Source organism: Acanthochromis polyacanthus, chromosome 8 (genome assembly GCF_021347895.1).
Source record: "Acanthochromis polyacanthus isolate Apoly-LR-REF ecotype Palm Island chromosome 8, KAUST_Apoly_ChrSc, whole genome shotgun sequence".
Classification (NCBI taxonomy): domain Eukaryota; kingdom Metazoa; phylum Chordata; class Actinopteri; family Pomacentridae; genus Acanthochromis; species Acanthochromis polyacanthus.
This window is the reverse complement of record NC_067120.1, coordinates 33,342,938-33,360,722: the sequence shown is the minus strand read 5'-3', so window position 1 is coordinate 33,360,722 and position 17,785 is coordinate 33,342,938. Positions and strand designations below refer to the sequence as shown.

General features: G+C 38.5%; 2 protein-coding genes across 4 annotated transcripts in view; both read left to right on the top strand.

Moving 5' to 3' along the window:
- nlrc5 (NLR family, CARD domain containing 5) overlaps positions 1-10,788 on the top strand; it is a 44,553-nt gene extending 33,765 nt beyond the window's left edge. Inside the window, exons 45-55 of the mRNA XM_051952629.1 lie at positions 107-187; positions 283-366; positions 2,104-2,202; positions 2,291-2,374; positions 6,615-6,698; positions 7,009-7,092; positions 7,185-7,268; positions 7,359-7,436; positions 7,966-8,049; positions 8,311-8,394; positions 8,506-10,788. Coding sequence (XP_051808589.1) covers positions 107-187; positions 283-366; positions 2,104-2,202; positions 2,291-2,374; positions 6,615-6,698; positions 7,009-7,092; positions 7,185-7,268; positions 7,359-7,436; positions 7,966-8,049; positions 8,311-8,394; positions 8,506-8,587 — 928 coding nt within the window. The 3' untranslated portion in view covers positions 8,588-10,788. The remainder of the gene's footprint in view (positions 1-106; positions 188-282; positions 367-2,103; positions 2,203-2,290; positions 2,375-6,614; positions 6,699-7,008; positions 7,093-7,184; positions 7,269-7,358; positions 7,437-7,965; positions 8,050-8,310; positions 8,395-8,505) is intronic.
- Positions 10,789-15,956: 5,168 nt separating this feature from the next.
- Positions 15,957-17,785, top strand: part of cpne2 (copine II) — a 78,368-nt gene continuing 76,539 nt past the window's right edge. The window contains exons 1-2 of one of the 3 annotated variants that reach the window (XM_022205586.2): positions 15,957-16,212; positions 16,467-16,529. The gene's annotated coding sequence lies outside the window, so the exon portion shown is untranslated. Of the gene's footprint in view, positions 16,213-16,466; positions 16,530-17,049; positions 17,203-17,785 lie in introns of those variants that run through there. The other 2 variants (XM_022205588.2, XM_022205587.2) reach the window with 2 other exon arrangements.

Sequence of the window (17,785 nt, the reverse complement as noted above, 5' to 3'; positions counted from 1 at the left end):
TATAGGTAGTTTCATATGTGAGGAACAACAGTTTTGTAAAATATAATGCTAGGGATTGTGAATTGGTAGGATTATATAGAACTGACATTAAACTTTTCTACTGCAGTCTGTCTCGTGTCTGGTTTGAGGGCGGAGGGCTGCAGCTGATGGAAACTCTGGAACAGTGTGTCTGTCTGGAAGACCTTTGGTAAGACATGCACACACCCAGATGTGAATGAAAGTGAATAGAAAAAATGTCTGTTGCTCCCGTGTCTTAATTTGTAATTGTGTGTGCACCTCAAGCCTGGACTGTGTGCAGCTGAATGAGGAGAGCATCATGTTTCTGGCACGCTCACTGAGGAGTATCACCTTAATACGCAATCTCAGGTAGGAAACAGTCTGCTGTGTAAAAGCACTTTGATTACAGCTTGGTGTCAGTACCCTTGTTGACAAGTATTATACATATAATTATCACAGTAGCCTGTAAAGCTTTCACTCTGGGGACATTACTCTCTCTAAATGTATTTATAGGTCAAACGATGACCTTTCCAAGTGACTTTAAAAGTTATTAAAATAAAATATGGCTTGCTGTTCACAACATAGTATTTATACATAGTGTCTATTTATTTAATAACAACATGGAGCCAAGCCAGTAAAACTATTCCAGGCAGATCTCATTGACTTTACAGTCACACTGACACGCTTTACTCACGCATACCCTGCAACGCTCTCCAGTCTATTTACGATGTCATGCATTTACTGTTACTGCCAAAGGGGCTGCTCTGCCGCTCACATTGCAGCTTCTGTTGCTGCTGTTCATCATACCAGTGTGTCATCAGCTGAAACCCATGATAAATTAGTAGAGTCTAATCTCTCGATTGCCCCCTCCTTGTGGGAGAAATTAATCCTTTATCATTCCTTGTTCTCTCATAGTGCTAAGCTGATAAGTGTTACTAACTGGCAAGGCGCAATGTCATAACAGACATCAAATGTCAGTGCTGTTTATGAAGTATAGAAATACAGATCATATTAACATGGATAAATCCTCATCACATGGGATGTCTATTTATTTAACACTACTAATCTTTTTTGTCCCAACAGTCTCCTACAGGATGTCCAGTCCTAGTTCAGTAGCAGTTAGGGCTGAAATGATTCCTTGAGTTATTTGAGTAATTTGATAACTAAAATTCCTTGAGGCAAAATTCTGCAAATCAAGGCTTCGTTTTCGTCAGGCTTTCTTTGTGTGAGTCGGCCCAACAAAAACTAAAACCTCAGTCAGAGTTAACAGGTATGAAGGTGATGACTTTCTTTGTTAACTCAGACTTTCTGCTTCAAGCTTGTCACACAAACAGGAGCGTTTAATGATCATCTGACTGATTTTCTGCACAAAATGAACCTATCGCAAACAGGTTGTTTTAATGGAGAACAATGAGGAACATAAATGATGATAAAAAGCTGCTACTGCATATGAAGTAGGACAGGAATGCTTTTAGAAAACTGTTAAACATGCTTTAATGTTTTTATTTTACTGATCAATGCAACTGATTATTTCAGAAAGCTGCACAATTTCATAAATTCAAACATGATATTTCAGCGAAATGCATGCAAGTCTAAAACTGTCTCATAATGAAGGAAATCATTTTAATTTGTGGCCAAAACAAAGTGAAATTAATGTTACTGAGTGAATATTCTCTGTGATAAATACTAATAAACAAATTATTTCTTATTTGTGTTTTTTCAGCTGCAGTAGTTGCAGTTAAAACAGAACAAACATAAAAACATATTTGTGGGATTTCTGCATCACCAACTAAATACATGTCAGGTTTCCATGGCTTTGAGTTTTAGTTGAATACCCCTATGCAATACCATATATGTACAATACACCGCAGATGTCGGCCTGTGTTCCACCAGGACAGTTATTTCTGTTGCACATCACGCTCACTTCCGCTTTTGATGCTATAAGGCCAAGTGCGGAATCAAATTACTCAATTAATCACCAGAATAATTGATAGCTGCAACCCTACTACCAGTACAATTACTCCCCAGAAGATGTGATTGCTTGATTTACCGGTAAGTTTAATTTTATGTGAATTGTGTGTGTGTGTGTGAATGTATGTGTACCAGGCTGAATAAGATCGCCACAGCAATGGAACAATCCCAAGCTAACAGTGTGCTGAATCTTCTGGCTGCTATGGATGGACTCACACAGATACAGGCGATAGAGTGAGTTTTTCACACCGTACAGACCAGAATACATACCATACATAAATATAGGTTTGTCATTAGTGGTGCTGCATGTGCTCTCTGTCAGGCTGGACAGCTGGAGGATGGCTGATGCAGGAATAGAACAGCTGACCAGACTCCTTCCTGTCTGGAAAGACCTCAGGAAGATCAGGTAAGTAACTAATGATCAACCAGCTTCTTGATTCCGGATTTTATTTATTCAATTAAAACACATATGATATTATGAATTAACCTCATTATCTTTAATGGGATGTTTTCCCCCAAAATGTCTGAATTTCCAGCATGTTTTCTTTAGATTGTGTACATGCTTCACTTTCATTAAAGCAAATATACCCATTATATATACAATATAATCCTGCAGGTGAATAGTATGAATAAAAGTAATAACTTTATTACTTTTAGAAACCCTTGTCAAATGTCAAAACAGACAAATAATGCAAACAAAAACATATTTGTATGTAAATGATAAGCAGAGCCTCAGTTCTCAGTTTTCTTGGGTCATATGAACAATTTTTCTTACAGTTTTTTATTTGGTTTGAACTATTAAAGAAGCAATTTTCTGCTACACACAAGATGTCATTTCAGACTGAACCAAACCGCAGAAGCTACAACTTTTTCATGAAGGCAACATGAGTCCCAACATGCTGTCATAAATCAGTCATTGTGGTGCTACTGAGACATTCCTGCTCACAAATCATATTCTTTAAATGTAAGGAAATATGCAGTCAGTCACATCATTTTTTGATTTTTTTTCCCCACTGGAGAAGAAATGCAAATATTACTTTTCCCACTAAAATCATAACTCATAGCACAATTGCTGTTAAAAATAACAAAAATCCAAATAATCACAATGTTTTTTTTTTTTGTTTTTTTTTTGGGGGGGGGGGGTTTGCACATTCAACAACATTCAGCTCTGTTGCTTTTTTTTCTTGTCAAGCATGATGCAGTACTGTCATAGTGATGTACTCCTTAAAGAAAACAAAGTCCATACCTTTTCTTTTCCTAAGCAGCTTCAGCTTTCCAATAATCTGCTGCTTTGACATTTTAATGGTAAATTTAAGTGCCCAATTAAGCTGTCCATGAACATCACAGACCTGCCCTTCCTTTGGTTATGCCGGTGTGAGGTGAAAGTCATTCAAGGCATACCAGCCGTTTTGTTGGACTATCACCACCTTCTTTATGGGGACCAGCTGCTACCATGTGACAGCAGCTTCCTCCTTTCCTCAGTGTCCGACTGACGGCCACAGAATGTCTCTTGACTCAGGAGTTTTGTGTTCCTGTTGCTGTCTTTTTTTTTAATTCATTGAGGTGTACCATTATGTCCAATGTAGGCAGATTCTTTGATGGATTTATGCCAATCTCAGGTCCCATTTCTTGTAGTCAGAGTCGATCTTTTGATGTTGATGTTTCACATTAATGTATTCAACACTGCCTGGACAGATTTGACCAAATTGCAATTTACCAAGAAGCTGCTTCTGACAATGACTTCCTTACACTTTGGCTGAAATTAAAACTTCCTCATTGCCTCAGATGGCTGCAACACAAAGGAGGAAACAAAATTGGATGAACCAACTTCTACACTGTCAATACAATTAATTAAAAAGAACTAAGTCATGAGGTGTCGTGAGACTTTGCTCCTGTAGCGTCTGCTGGCTGAGAAGCAGAGATCAAGTCAGAGGAAGGGCTTTTTAAAGCCGTATCAGCTGCAGCTGTTGGGTCGGGAGCAGCTGGTGGTTGAGCTTCATGAACTGAGAAACTGGAGCTGACAGTTACACAGGCGCACCAGAGGATGTCACACCATTATAACTCCAAAAAATTAGGTAGCTCCTTTCTCCGTTGACTGTTCTCTGTTGATGGTATCCTCCATGTTCTGTATTAGATGTCACTGCTTCATAATGACAGACAGGAATATACAGGGTGAGCCAAAAGTAGGCTTACAGTTGTTTCACGCTTTAGATCTAATTTATCCAAACCAGTATTCGATCTACCTTATTCGTGTTTTGGAAATGTCATTTGGTAAGCACTGCCTGACCCAAAAAAAGTAGCCACTGGGATTTAACTAAGCAAACAGGTAAGAGCCTCCATTGGATAATTACTGCAGTGATGAATACGTTTCAGCTCCAGCAACTTCTTTAACCCTAGCTGATGCAGTGAGGACCTTCTCATTTGTGAAACAACCATGTCAGAATACATATCCTGTGGTCATGGAAAGGATGTTACTTTGTTGCAGAAAGGTCAAAATTTTGGCCTACATCAAACAAACAAAAAAAAAAAAGCAACAAAGGAGATTTCTGAAACTACTAAAATTGGATTAAGAACTGTCCAACGCATTATTAAAACCCGAAGGATAGTGGAGAACCATCATCTTCCAGGAACAAATGTGGTCAGAACAAACTTTTAGATTATCGAAGGAAATCAACAGTGGAGCTCACTTCTATGTTTAATAGTGAAAGTAAGAACATTTCCACACACAATGCAAAGGAATCTCAAAGGATTGGGACTAAACAGCTGTAGCTCTGAGAAAACCACTGATCAGTGAGGCTAATCAGAAAAAAATGCTTTGGTTTGCTAGGTAGCATAAAGATTAGATATTGGAGCAATGAAAGAAGGTCATGTGGTCTGATGAGTCCAGATTTACCCTGTTCCAAAGTGATGAGGGCATCAGGGTAAGAAGACATGCAGATAAAGTGATGCACTCATCATGGCTAGTGTCTACCAGCCTGTGGGGGGTTAGGGTTATGATCTGGGGTTGGTCAGGTTCAACAATGTTATGTTCCCAAAGAATGAGGTCAGCTGACTACCTGAATATACTGAATGACTAGCCTAGCTGCGCTAGACCCATGTTTCTGAAGGCACAAGGGTCTAGGGCCGCTCGACAGGGAGAGAGGCGGGCTAAAAGGTTGTCTTTCAAATCACTCTGCAGCAATTGGGTAGGTATACAACCAATCAGTGCAACGAATAGGCTGACGTAGATCCTAGAGCGCCGGCGGATTGTGGCTAAGTCCCATTAGCTTCCCAACCAGCGGAGCCAACTGGTATATTAAGGATTTGCCATATCCCGTCGGCATAAGTCCAAATACGTCTTTCTTCTCAATGAAACACTTCAGTGCCGTCCTTTGTTTATCTTTCAAGTTGAATTTTAGCTTCAAATCTTTAAGGGCTGTGGCCAAAGCCGAGTCGAAAGATAACTGTTTATTGTGCGCCGGTTGTTTCTGTCAGAATCGTCGCGCCTCTGTTGTCACTTAGTTATGCCCGCCTTCTGACTCTACACTTCATGGTGATTGGTCCGGCCAGTTTTAGGAGAATCCAGCCTCGAGCCTTATGGAGGGTAACTAGACCCACCCTGGCAGAGAATTAAATTCGTTGCCGTGGGTTGTCTAGCGCGGCTAGGCTACTGAATGACCAGGTCTGAACATCAGTGGAGTTTTTCTGAGGATGATGAGGATTCATGGGGCTCACATTGAGAATGAGTGCATCAGGGAGCATGAGGAATTATTTTCTCACATGGATTGACCCCCACAGAGTCCAGACCTCAGCCCCGTTGACAATCTTTGGGATGTTCTGGAGAAGACTTTGTCCGACTCTCCCATCATCAATATAAGATCTTGATAGAAAATTACTGCATCTCTGGACAGAAATACATGCTGTGACACTGCAGAAGCTTATCGAAATGATGCCACAATGAATGTCTGTGTGTGAAATATTAGTGTGTGACTTTTTTTAGACGGACAGTGTGTTTCTTACAATTTTGATTTTGATTTTTATGTTGTTTTTTTAAGTTATTTTTACAGGAATTGTGCACAATGACAACCCCACACCATCCCATAAAATGTTTTTCAAAAATGCAACATGCATACCTACTAAGTGTTAAGCCTAGTTTTGGCCCAACCTGTACTCATGTTCAGACAAATGTAAAATAAACCGCATGCTGGTAGCTGAATAAACAGAGATCAGATGTGAATCAAAACGCATATTTAGCCACAGCATTAAAGCCACCTGCCTGTTATTGTGTTGGTAGCCATCATGCTGTAAAAACTGGGACTGCTGTGTCGTTTGGGTCCTGTGGTTTGCAGGTTGAGACCTCTCTGGATTGGGCTTGTCTCGGCACGTCAGGGCTTAGAATCTCGGGAGTTTGAGCATCTTTGCCACGTGACTCGAATGCAGTTGCGATATGGAAGGAGTTTGTCTTGGTTGGTGTTAGTCAGAGCCACGTCATTGTCCGCTGCAGGATGTCCCAGCGAAACATTCTGACAAGATATCAAAGTTCTTGTAGAATTTGAACATTTTCTGGGTCGTGTGATCAAAAAAAGCCACTGTTGCTCACAGTAAACATGGTGCCTCAGAAACACGACTTATTTTGTTTTTGTTTTTTTATTGTATTTATCTTTCAGTCTTTCAGAAAACCTTGTCAGTGACCAATCAGGAGAGACGCTGCTCAAGGCTTTAAGGGCCTGTAGTCACCTGGAGGAGCTGCAGTAAGGACACGATGATGTTTTTATGCATGGTTCACTCTTGTAAATGCATTTTGGAATATCGGTGCAGCTTTATTTAAACTTTATTTTCTGTCAGAGTGTAACACAACACTACTTGGACACGTGGCTAAAAAAAACAAGTTTTGGTCCAATAAACAATAAGAAACAGGAAAAGTATCATTTTTAGATGTATGTAGATGTGTGTTTGGTTATAAAAGACAACACAAATGAAAAGCATTATCTTGTGTTTTGTTTTATTATCATTTTTATATATCTTTACAGAATTAAAACATCAGTTTCTGTTCTCTTTCAGTCTTTCCAGTAACAGTCTTGGTGACCTCACTGCTGCTAAAATGGCCGTTGTTTTTCCATCACTGACACACCTCACTGTGTTAGAGTAAGTCTCACACTAAATGCTCCTATTTACATTTAATTCCTCTGACAGACTTGTTCTAAGGTTTATGTTCTTTATGTGTGTGTCTTATCTAGTGTTTCAGAGAATCGTATTGGATGTGAGGGTTCAGCTAGTCTGTCCAAAGCAATAATGAGCTTGAAGAACCTCAGTAAGATTAAGTAAGATGCATTTGCTATTTTTTTGACAATGACAACCCTGAATGGTAGCTCGATTCACTGATTGTTTCATTTTGTGGTTTGGTCTCTCAGTCTGACCGCCGTTGGGACTTCAGAGCTTTGTCCTGTCGCCGCCAGTCTGGCCCACTGTCCCCTCATACAGGATGTGGGGTAAGATTAAAAAAAATGGTAGTACAGTACATGTGGGTCATCATTATTTTATTTATCACTTTAGTATATTTTAAATTACACAGATAGCTCAGCTTGAGATTTAATTACATTATTTATGTAAGCTGAAGTTCAAATCTTGCCAATCTGAAACTTAAATGTGATTTTTTTTAATGTAATTACTCCACCAAGGAACGTGGTGAAGTTATATGACGATCGACATATGTCTGTCTGTCTATCTGTCTGTTAGCAACATTACTAAAAAGTGGATAAATGGATTTGGCTAAAAATTTTCAAGGAAGGTCAGAAATGAACAAGTGATTCAATTTGGCAGTGATGCGGCTTATAGTCTGGATCCATGGATTTGTTGAAGATTTCTGTATCATTGTAGATAGCTGACTGAACCTGAAGTTTTGCACTGAACATGATAAATTAAAACTTTAAGACTTGATCTAAAGCCTGACAGAATCTGTTTGTATCGAAAATTGGCCTAACTCTCCTACTTTCTTTCTTTATTTCTCTGTTTCTTTAGTCTGGGATGGAATAATTGTGGTGATGACGTGGCACTGGAGCTGGCCAGAGTTTTGCCTTTGTGCCACAAGCTGACCAGGATAGAGTGAGTTTGAATAATATTTTCATACTGGCTGGTGTTGGAGCTTTACAATTTGTTTCCATTTTCATGTTTACAACTTGATTTTTGCGCTTTCCCTTCACCTAAATTAGATTTTTTTGTAGTTTTCTTATATATTTTTTGTCATTTTTATTGCCAGAAATCCATTACAAATATTCTCTGGACCACAAAGTTGGGTGCAGTTGGGTTCTTTGTACTGTATTTTAGTTATATGGACATAAAACAGTGTGTGCTTCTTTCCTGTAGCCTGGAGTCCAACAATGTGAGTGTTTGTGGGGCGGAGGCTCTGCTTAAAGCCTTACAGTACTGCCCTGCTCTACACCTCATCAGGTAAACTCAGGGAGGGTTTGGTTCATGCATCCATCTGTAGATGGATTTGTTTACCGAGCATTTGTTTTCGAGGAAATTTCAACATTTGTAATTTAACATTTGTGCTTACAGACTGTGGAGAAACAAAGGGCTCCAGAATGAAGCCCAGAGGCTCAGTCAGATGGACAGGAGGCTGAATTTCTCATCCACATGAGTCAATCCGACCTGCTGGAAGGAGCAGAAGCGTCATTCCGGTTCATCAGAGGTGAATCACAGCACAGAGCTGCTTCAACCACACTGAGTTCATTCTTTTTTCCTCTCTATGGGTTTGTCGGTGCAAGATGCCTAAATTCCAAATTCCTGCAACATATAATAGGAATGTTTCCCATTTTTTTGCACCCATTTAAATGTATGATTTTGCACCTGTTAACTTGTAGTTTCACAGCAGTAAGCTGGTGTGATCAGCTGATGATGTATCACTGTCCCTTCAGCCAAGTGCCAATTTAATGAACCTTTCTGATGGTCCATGCTGGGTGTGGACATCAGAAAGTTGGTTTATTGTGGATATTACACCTAAAGACTTCCGTTTTGATTCATGCATCACACAAATACTTTACTTTCTGGAGAGCTTCTGGCCAGAACACAGAGATGGCTGTCCTAATAATATGCTGATTTAATGAAAAAAGAAATGGCATTAAACTAACTGTGTTACTGTAGACTACAGTTAGTTAAAATGCAGTAAGGTAAAAGTTTGAAAAAGGCACAAAATATAATCTGAAAGCTACGGAGCTTCTAAAGCAGGGGTGTCAAACTCATTTTAGTTTAAAAATGACAAAAGTCAGATAAAAGAGACAAAAAACAGGACAAACTAGAAAAGCACTCAGAGAGCGCATCTCTCAATTGTACATAGTCCTTCAAAAAAATCCTGGATCCAGACGGTGATCCGGATCACCTCCAAAATCTAACCGATTGTTACTTTTGCTCTTCCGGACATTCTGTAAAATTTTGGTGAAAATCCGTCCATGACTTTTTGAGTTATGCTGTTAACAAACAGACAAACTCCGGTGATTACATAACCTGCTGGCAGAGGTAAATATTACAAAAACGAGACACAAAACGGCAAAAGCGAGTAACAAAATGACCAAAAATGAGACAAATAACATGAAATAAAATGAAAAAGACACAAAAATGAGACAAAAAGTTACAAGGTGTGAAAAAAAATGGACAAACAATAATTTTACAAAGTCGTCTACATGTTTGACACCCCTGCTCTAAGAAGTCAAAGAGGGTTTTTTTAAAGATTAGTTTTGCTAAATCATAACCTAGTAAAGCGGTGAATCAGCTCATTGAGTTTTCTTTCTGAATGCTATAATGCAGAGTTTTGCCTGACAGACACAGATGAGGGTGCACAGATTACAGTGTGGCTTTATCCATGAGTCAGAGGAAACCGTTATTGTGTGACAGCTGCAAAATAGTGAAAAAATAGTTTTCTGTAGGGGGGGTTCTGCAGAATACATAGTGGATGACACATGTTGTAATTTACTTTGGGTAGTTAGCAACTCTTATAATCACAAAACATAGCGTCATAAACCCTGAAGATCCCAGTGGAGAAGCTGTAGGACGATGACACAGGGATGGAAATCTGTGGATTCAGCGGACTTTCCACACCATCGCTGCTCTTTCCTCCGACACAAACTGCTGTGAGACTAGAGGCCACGTTGTCTTCTTTACCTTTCATGAAGCTTTTCCGTGAGAAAACCAACCACTATAAGTATGCAGACTCTGGCATGACGAGTCGACTTTGCACTGCGATGCGTTTACAGCAATCTGAGGCCACATTACTGAAAACACAACAAATCACAAACTCAGTGAGGAAGAGTCAGTCTGCTCTTCCAGTCTTTCTAGGTTGTGGTCTCGATCTAAATTGCGTATTTATTTCTGCTGTTTGTTCGGGAAAGAAAGAACCAATTATGTTTTTTGAAATATTTATTTAATTGTAATTTAAACTGAGTCAAAATTTTGACAAATGTAGAACAATAAAATAATATTTGAGACCGAGTTAAGAGCTGCATGTTTGTGCAACAGCTTCAGTTCTCACCAATAATGTGTTCAGTTTATAACAAATAGGACTGTTCTAACGCCGATGCACCTTATTTTATGTCATTTTCCTTCATGTGCTGTTGTTTCTCATTTGCTGTTTTTTCATAGTTTTTTATTGTGATGTTTACACTGGATTTAAACACACTCAGGCTGAGTTGCTTTTATGTAATTTATTTATGAAAAGCAACTTTAATAAAGTTTGTTTTCGGGGTATAATTTACGTTTTCACATGATGCATTCACTGTATCCTTGACATTCAGTAACTTTCATTAAAATGTCCACTAATAATTAAAAAGACTTGAGTTTACACCTTTATTTAGACTTTATTGCCTGTTTGGTTTCTTTCTTCAATAACTTTCTCTTATCTCTGATATCTTAAACACAAAAGATGATGCATGTTTCACTTCATAAGCTTAAGAACATCCCATTTTTTGTTAAGGAAAGTTGAGGAAAATTCAAACTCTACCGAGCATTTTTAAGAATTTTACGGATCTGGCCTTTGTTTTCTTATAACAGATGCTCACACTTGGTGTCAGATATCAATAATTCAAAGTTAATTATTAATTGTGACTTATTTTGCTGTTTATTAAAGGCTATTAAATAATTTAGGGAAACTTTTTCCTCCTTCGCTGTCATTGTCCTTCAAATAAACTATTGAAAATGCAACATTTTGATCTTTAGACCTTTGCCTAACTGTGAAAACTGAGAATTTGCATTTTCAGTAATGTTTATTTAAAGTAAAATGACAGTGTGTAGTAGCTTCCTCTTCTGTTTTCATGTGGGTATTTCCACACAGAAACGGTTCAGGAGTCTTTACAATTAGCCAATCATGTTTTGTAACTCACTCTGCTTTCATTCAAACCAGCTGAAGGAAAAGATGTTTATTTGTGTTTGCATGGCGCCCTCTTCTGGTCAACATCAGTGGTGCAAATGTGTTGCCGTTTTAGCTCTTTAGAAGTACACAGTCAGGTTACCAGAAAACTAGGCAAAAAAATCAATAAAAATCCAAACCCTGCCGTTTTCTAAAGGCTATTTTGATCTGTATAATGTAAATGATGAAATTAACGGTGTTTGAATTCCATTTAGCTGCTTCAGCCATGGTTAATGTTATCAGTAACACCTGTGAGCAATGAAAGCATCTGTTCATTAATTAGTTAATTTGTTTCCTTTGTGTCCACAAGTCAGTGACTGCAGCAGGTGATGTACAGTGGTGGAAAAGGTATTCAGATCTTGTGAAAATATTTTATTTCAGACAGAAGTCCTGCATTCAGCAGTTTACTGAGGTAAAAGTCTGTAAGTATTATCAATGTGTGCAGCATAAACTTTTACTGCATTACTGTGTTAGTGGATTATTATTATCAATGCATTCACTTGTAAACTGCATTAATGTGATATAATGTTTTTTTTGTATTTAATGTTGAATTTATTATCTAAATGTGTTGTGTTTTTACCTTTCTTTTATCATGTTAACGTTCATATTGTGCTTTTTTATACTGGAAGACCCATCATTAGCCAGATAATCAGTCAACACCATGACTGAACATTTGCACCTTGAAACTGAGTGTACCGGTGACAGTCTCAGAAACATACATTTATACTTCAGAGGTTTTATACATGTCAAATCTTACGAACCAAACCGATCAGTTTGCAGGTCGAGGCTTTCTGTGTCACTGCTTCAGAATCAGTTTGTAGTTTGTATACATACAGTGGGTACAGAAAGTATTCAGACCCCTTGAAATGTTTCACTCTCTGTGTCATTGCAGCCATTTGCCAAAATCAAAAAAGTTAATTTTATTTCTCATTAATGTACACTCAGCACCCCATCTTAACAGAAAAAACAGAAATGTAGAAATTTTTGCAAATATATTAAAAAAAGAAAAACTGAAATATCACATGGTCAGAAGTATTCAGACTCTTTGCAGCGACATTCACATTTAACTCACATGCTGTCCATTTCTCCTGATCCTCCTCAAGATGGTTCTGCTTCTTTATTGGAGTCCAACTGTGTTTAATTAAACTGATTGGACTTGATTAGGAAAGGCACACACCTGTCTATATAAGACCTTACAGCTCACAGTGCATGTCAGAGCAAATGAGAATCATGAGGTGGAATAGAGTTTGCCAAAAAACACATGAAGGACTCCCAGACTATGAGGAATAAGATTCTCTGGTCTGATGAGACCAAGATTGAACTTTTTGGTGTTAATTCTAAGCGGTATGTGTGGAGAAAACCAGGCACTGCTCATCACCTGCCCAATACAATCCCTACAGTGAAACATGGTGGGAACATCATGTTGTGGGGGTGTTTTTCAGCTGCAGGGACAGGACGACTGGTTGCAATTGAAGGAAGGATGAATGCGGCCAAGTACAGAGATATCCTGGAGGAAAACCTCTTCCAGAGTGCTCAGTACCTCAGACTGGGCTGAAGGTTCACCTTTCAACAGGACAATGACCCTAAGCACACAGCTAAAATAACAAAGGAGTGGCTTCAGAACAACTCTGTGACCGTTCTTGACTGGCCCAGCCAGAGGCCTGACCTAAACCCAATTGAGCATCTCTGGAGAGACCTCAAAATGTCTGTCCACCAACGTTCACCATCCAACCTGACAGAACTGGAGAGGATCTGCAAGGAAGAATGGCAGAGGATCCCCAAATCCAGGTGTGGAAAACTTGTTGCGTCATTCCCAAGAAGACTCATGGCTGTACTAGCTGAAAAGGGTGCTTCTACTCAATACTGAGCACAGGGTCTGAATACTTCTGACCATGGGATATTTCAGTTTTTCTTTTTTAATAAATTTGCAAAAAAATTCTACATTTCTGTTTTTTTCTGTCAAGATGGGGTGCTGAGTGTACATTAATGAGAAATAAAATGAACTTTTTTGATTTTGGCAAATGGCTGCAATGAGTGAAACATTTCAAGGGGTCTGAATACTTTCCGTACCCACTGTATGCCTAAATTACTCCAATATTACAACTTGCCTTTGTACAGCAGTTTTACAGCAGGAATGTCAAGCATGCAACGACTTTGTAAAGTGTAAAATTACAGAGAAGACATTAACTGCAAATTGTAAAATACTAAAACTGTAAATTTAAAATAATTTCTAGACCTCGACAAGTTGTTGTGATCATGAAGTACAGTACTATATTGCTCATTGTTTTGTCATTTTTTGTCTCATTTTTGCAATTTGACTTTATTTGTGACTTTTGTCATTTTTCTCACGATTTTGTCATTTTTCTCGTTTGTGTTGTTTTGTGTTTCCCTTTTGTCGGTTTGTTTCTCATTTTTGTAATATTTTGTCTTGTTTATTTGTCTGAGCTTTGTCATTTTGTGTCTAGTTTTTGTGATATTTTGACTTTTGTCATTTGTCTCACAAAATGACAGCATTTTGTGTTTCAATTTAATCATTGATTTTTGTGTAGTATTTGCAATTTTGTGTTTTTTTTGGTCTCACTTGTGTTATTTGCTTTGTCACTTTGTCTCATTTCTGTGATATTTTCTCATGTTTTTGTTGGGTTTTTTTTGTCTTTTTGAATTTTGTCGTTTTGTGTTGAGCTGTAATATTTTGTCACATCTTTGTTTTTTGTCTGACTTTTGTCGTTGGTCTCAAATTTTCGGTGTTTTATTATTACTTTTTGTCTCATTTGTGTTTTTTGTCTTATTTTAGTCACTTTGTTTTGCTTTATTTGTTGTTTTGTGTAGTGTATTTGTCATTTTGGGGTGTTCTTGTCTCGCTTGTGGTGTTAGTCTATTTTTTGGTCATTTTATTTCTTGTTTTTGTCATTTTTCGTCTTGTTTTTGTCGTTTGTCCATTTTTTCTTTGGTGCTTTGTAACTTTTTTGTCGACTTTTTTGTCCCTTTTTTGTTTTGTTTCATGTCCTTTCTCTCATCTTTTTAAAATTTTGTTTCTTGCTTTTGTCATTTGGTCACCCATTCAACCTGTTGAACTACAAGGGCACCCTGTCATCTACAGTTTTAAGGTGGAAATCCTCAGGCTTGACTGCTTTTTCACTCTTGATTTGTCTTCCAACCAATAAAAACCACCATATATAACTGTTAAGAAGGTAAAATAAAAAACTTGTCACTTTAAAATACCATATTAATCCTAAAACAGTCGTAATGTGACACAAATGTAGAAATATAAAGACTACCAGTGTTGCAGAAACATCTAGTACCACACACACACACACACACACACACACACACACACACACACACACACACACACACACACACACACACACACACACACGTTTGTTTTTCTATACCGGTGGGGACTTACCATTGACTCCCATTCATATCTAACTCCTAACCCTTACCCTAACCCTAACCTTAACCATCACCAAATCAATGCCTAACCCTAAACAAACGTTTTTGCACTTTTACATTTTTTATTAACAACAATATGGCCCAGAAAACGGTGTTGTCACCCGTGGGGACCTCATTTTAGGTCCCCACCGTAAGACAAGTCCCCACCTTTATAGCAAATAGTCAGGTCAAAGTCGCCACCGGTATAGCAGAAACAAGTACACACACACACACACACACACACACACACACACACACACACACACACACACACACTAAATGCACAAAATGTAACTGGCGGTTTTAAAACTGCATTTTCACCATTTAAATCACTTTTCAAAAAGGAGAAATTTGCAGAAAATATGTTTTAATTGTAGAATAAATATAGTAAATGTGGGGAAAAAATATTTTCCAGACTGTTTTTGGTTAAAAAAAATTGTACTCTTGATATCAGAATATTAAAAAATAATTTGGGGTCAGTTTGAAATGTCCTTATTTTTGAAAGAAAAGCTTTTTTTTCAATGAAGATAACATTAAATTAATCAGAAGCCCAGTCTAGACGTTGTTAATGCAGTAAATAACTAGTCCAGCTGGAAACAGCAGATTTTTACTGGAATATCTCCGTAGGGGTGCAGAGGAACATTTCCAGCAACCATCACTCCTGTGTTCTAATGCTACAATTACGTTAGCACATGTATGAAAGGGTGAGCTTTCATAGAAAGCATGAAATTGTCTGGGTGACTGCAAACGTTTGAACAGTAGTGTGGATATAACGATAACTGTCTTATTTTCCATGTTATTATGTAATGTAAACGGTAAATGAAGGTCAAAACACTTATAACAGCGTCAGGTTAAAAAAAAAACAAGTATGGCAGTTCTAAAACGACACTTTCACCATTTAGATTTACAAAAAAAATATTGAATGTGGAAATAACAGGAAATGTGGGAAAAGGAACATTTTCAGACGTTTTTTGGGATTGAAAACTATACTAATAACCTGTCTACTGATAATATTAATGTACCTCGCTTCGGATAAAGGCGTCTGCCAAATGAGATTTTTAGAATTGTCGAATAGTATTAAGGAACTTTAGACGGAAGTGCGTTATTTTCGCTTGACAGTAGTGCCTTTATTTTGGCAGTGAACTCGCTTTATTTCCGGTGTGATCCTAACACTTCTAGCTTTACATCGCTCGGTCCCTCAGTGGCGCTGGGCGCAGAGAGCTCAGTCCGGGCTGCGAGGATGGTTTATCTCCGCACACTGTTGCGTCTCCTTCCAGGATACTCGAGTTGAAACTGAAAAATGCCACTTTTCACGCCTTTGTAGTGGAAAAAAGTGTTGTTTTTTTAAATAAGAAAAACCTCTCCACTGCGCGCAGTAATTACAGAATTTATCAAGTCAGAACCGGCTGAGAAGTTGGTCATCATCTACTGAGGTGAGTCACATTTTGTTCCTTGCTGGTTGCATGCACGTTTTTGTGGAACATTTGTACTGCTGCAAAAATGAACAACAGAGAGGCAGATGAGAAAATGCACGCAGGGAGATAATCACAGAAAACACGCAGAGGTGTGCAGGAAGCAGAGTTTGCATGTATTTGAAGTTGAACTTGATTACTGTTTGCATCACTTTGGCACCAGTATGACGTGTAATTAGACTTAATGCCAGTGTTTTATTTCACCTCTCCGTCAGGGTTCTGCTGCCTCCTCCTGCAGAAAGGTGTGGATGTGCGGTGTGACTGGGGTCTTCAGCAGGGTCAGTACAACCACACAACTGCATATTTGCTTGTGTTTTATTAGATTTTTTTTAAATAATCAAAGCTTTCCCGACAAAGTGTGAAGCAATGTGGTCCTAAAAGCAGCTCCAGGTTGTTTTCCTGCTTTTTTTTCTGCCTGCAATCACACACAAAACACCAAAAACATGCAGCAGCTCTAATGCAACATGATTTATACAGTCATATGTTAAGCTATTGTTGTTTTCAGCTTTCTGCACTGCATTTTTCATTTCATATCTGGGTTTTTTTTAATCATGTTTATCAGTCAAACCATGGGAGGGATGCAGCAGGTGTCTGCAGAAAGCTGGGGCTTATCTCGCTGCCTGTTCAGGACTTAATATATTCAGCAGAGTGAATGGCAATAAGTGAACGGATGAATGAATGAGTGAGTAAAAGTACCTCCAGCCAGTCACAACAAGCTTTTTACCTCGCTTTCTCTGTGTGTGTGTGTGTGTGGCCTGATCTGAATGATGAAGTCAGTGAATGGACCTGGTTATTTTCAGTGCATCACTGCCAGCAGAGTGACATCACGGTGGCTGAGTGAGGAGGAGCACGCTGGTTATGACACGTTAGTCTCTTAGCAACAGACAGCATCCTTTTAGCATGCCGCCGTGAGAACAAAACCAGCTTCGTGGATGCTGCGTGTGTTTGCTGGTGGGGAATTATTCCAGAATAACTTATCACTGACTCCACTAAAGAAGTGTTTCAGGAGATGTGTGTGTGTGTGTGTGTTTCCTGCTTCATTTTGGAGGTTTTGTGGTGGTTTTGATCCACTCTCTGTTTTTTAGTTATGTGAAATGCTGCATGTCATCTTGGTTTTTCATTTTTTTTGGATTTTTTTATCCAAACAAGATTGTTAGTCTGATTAAACCGACATCTGAGATGTTATAATTGGGGTTTGTTGATTATTTGTGTACTTTTTTTCCATTCAAATGCTTCATAAACTCCCTCGCAGTGTTATTTCTGCCTGGCAACAAGATGCAGACAAGCCAGCATCTTTATTTTCTCTCCAGTAATTTCTGATTTTGTCAGCTGGCAGCGTGAGACCAACACAACACACACCGGCTCCTGTAAAGTGTTGGAGTTATGTAAGACCTCTAACGAGAAGCTGCGTGTTTTCCTGGACTCTGGCCATCAGCCGCCTATAGTTCACTTCACGCTTTATTTTACGTTATAGTAGCTAGTTATGACATCAGAAGATATTTTCAAGGCTGGCGTTTGGCCACAGTTTGCAGAA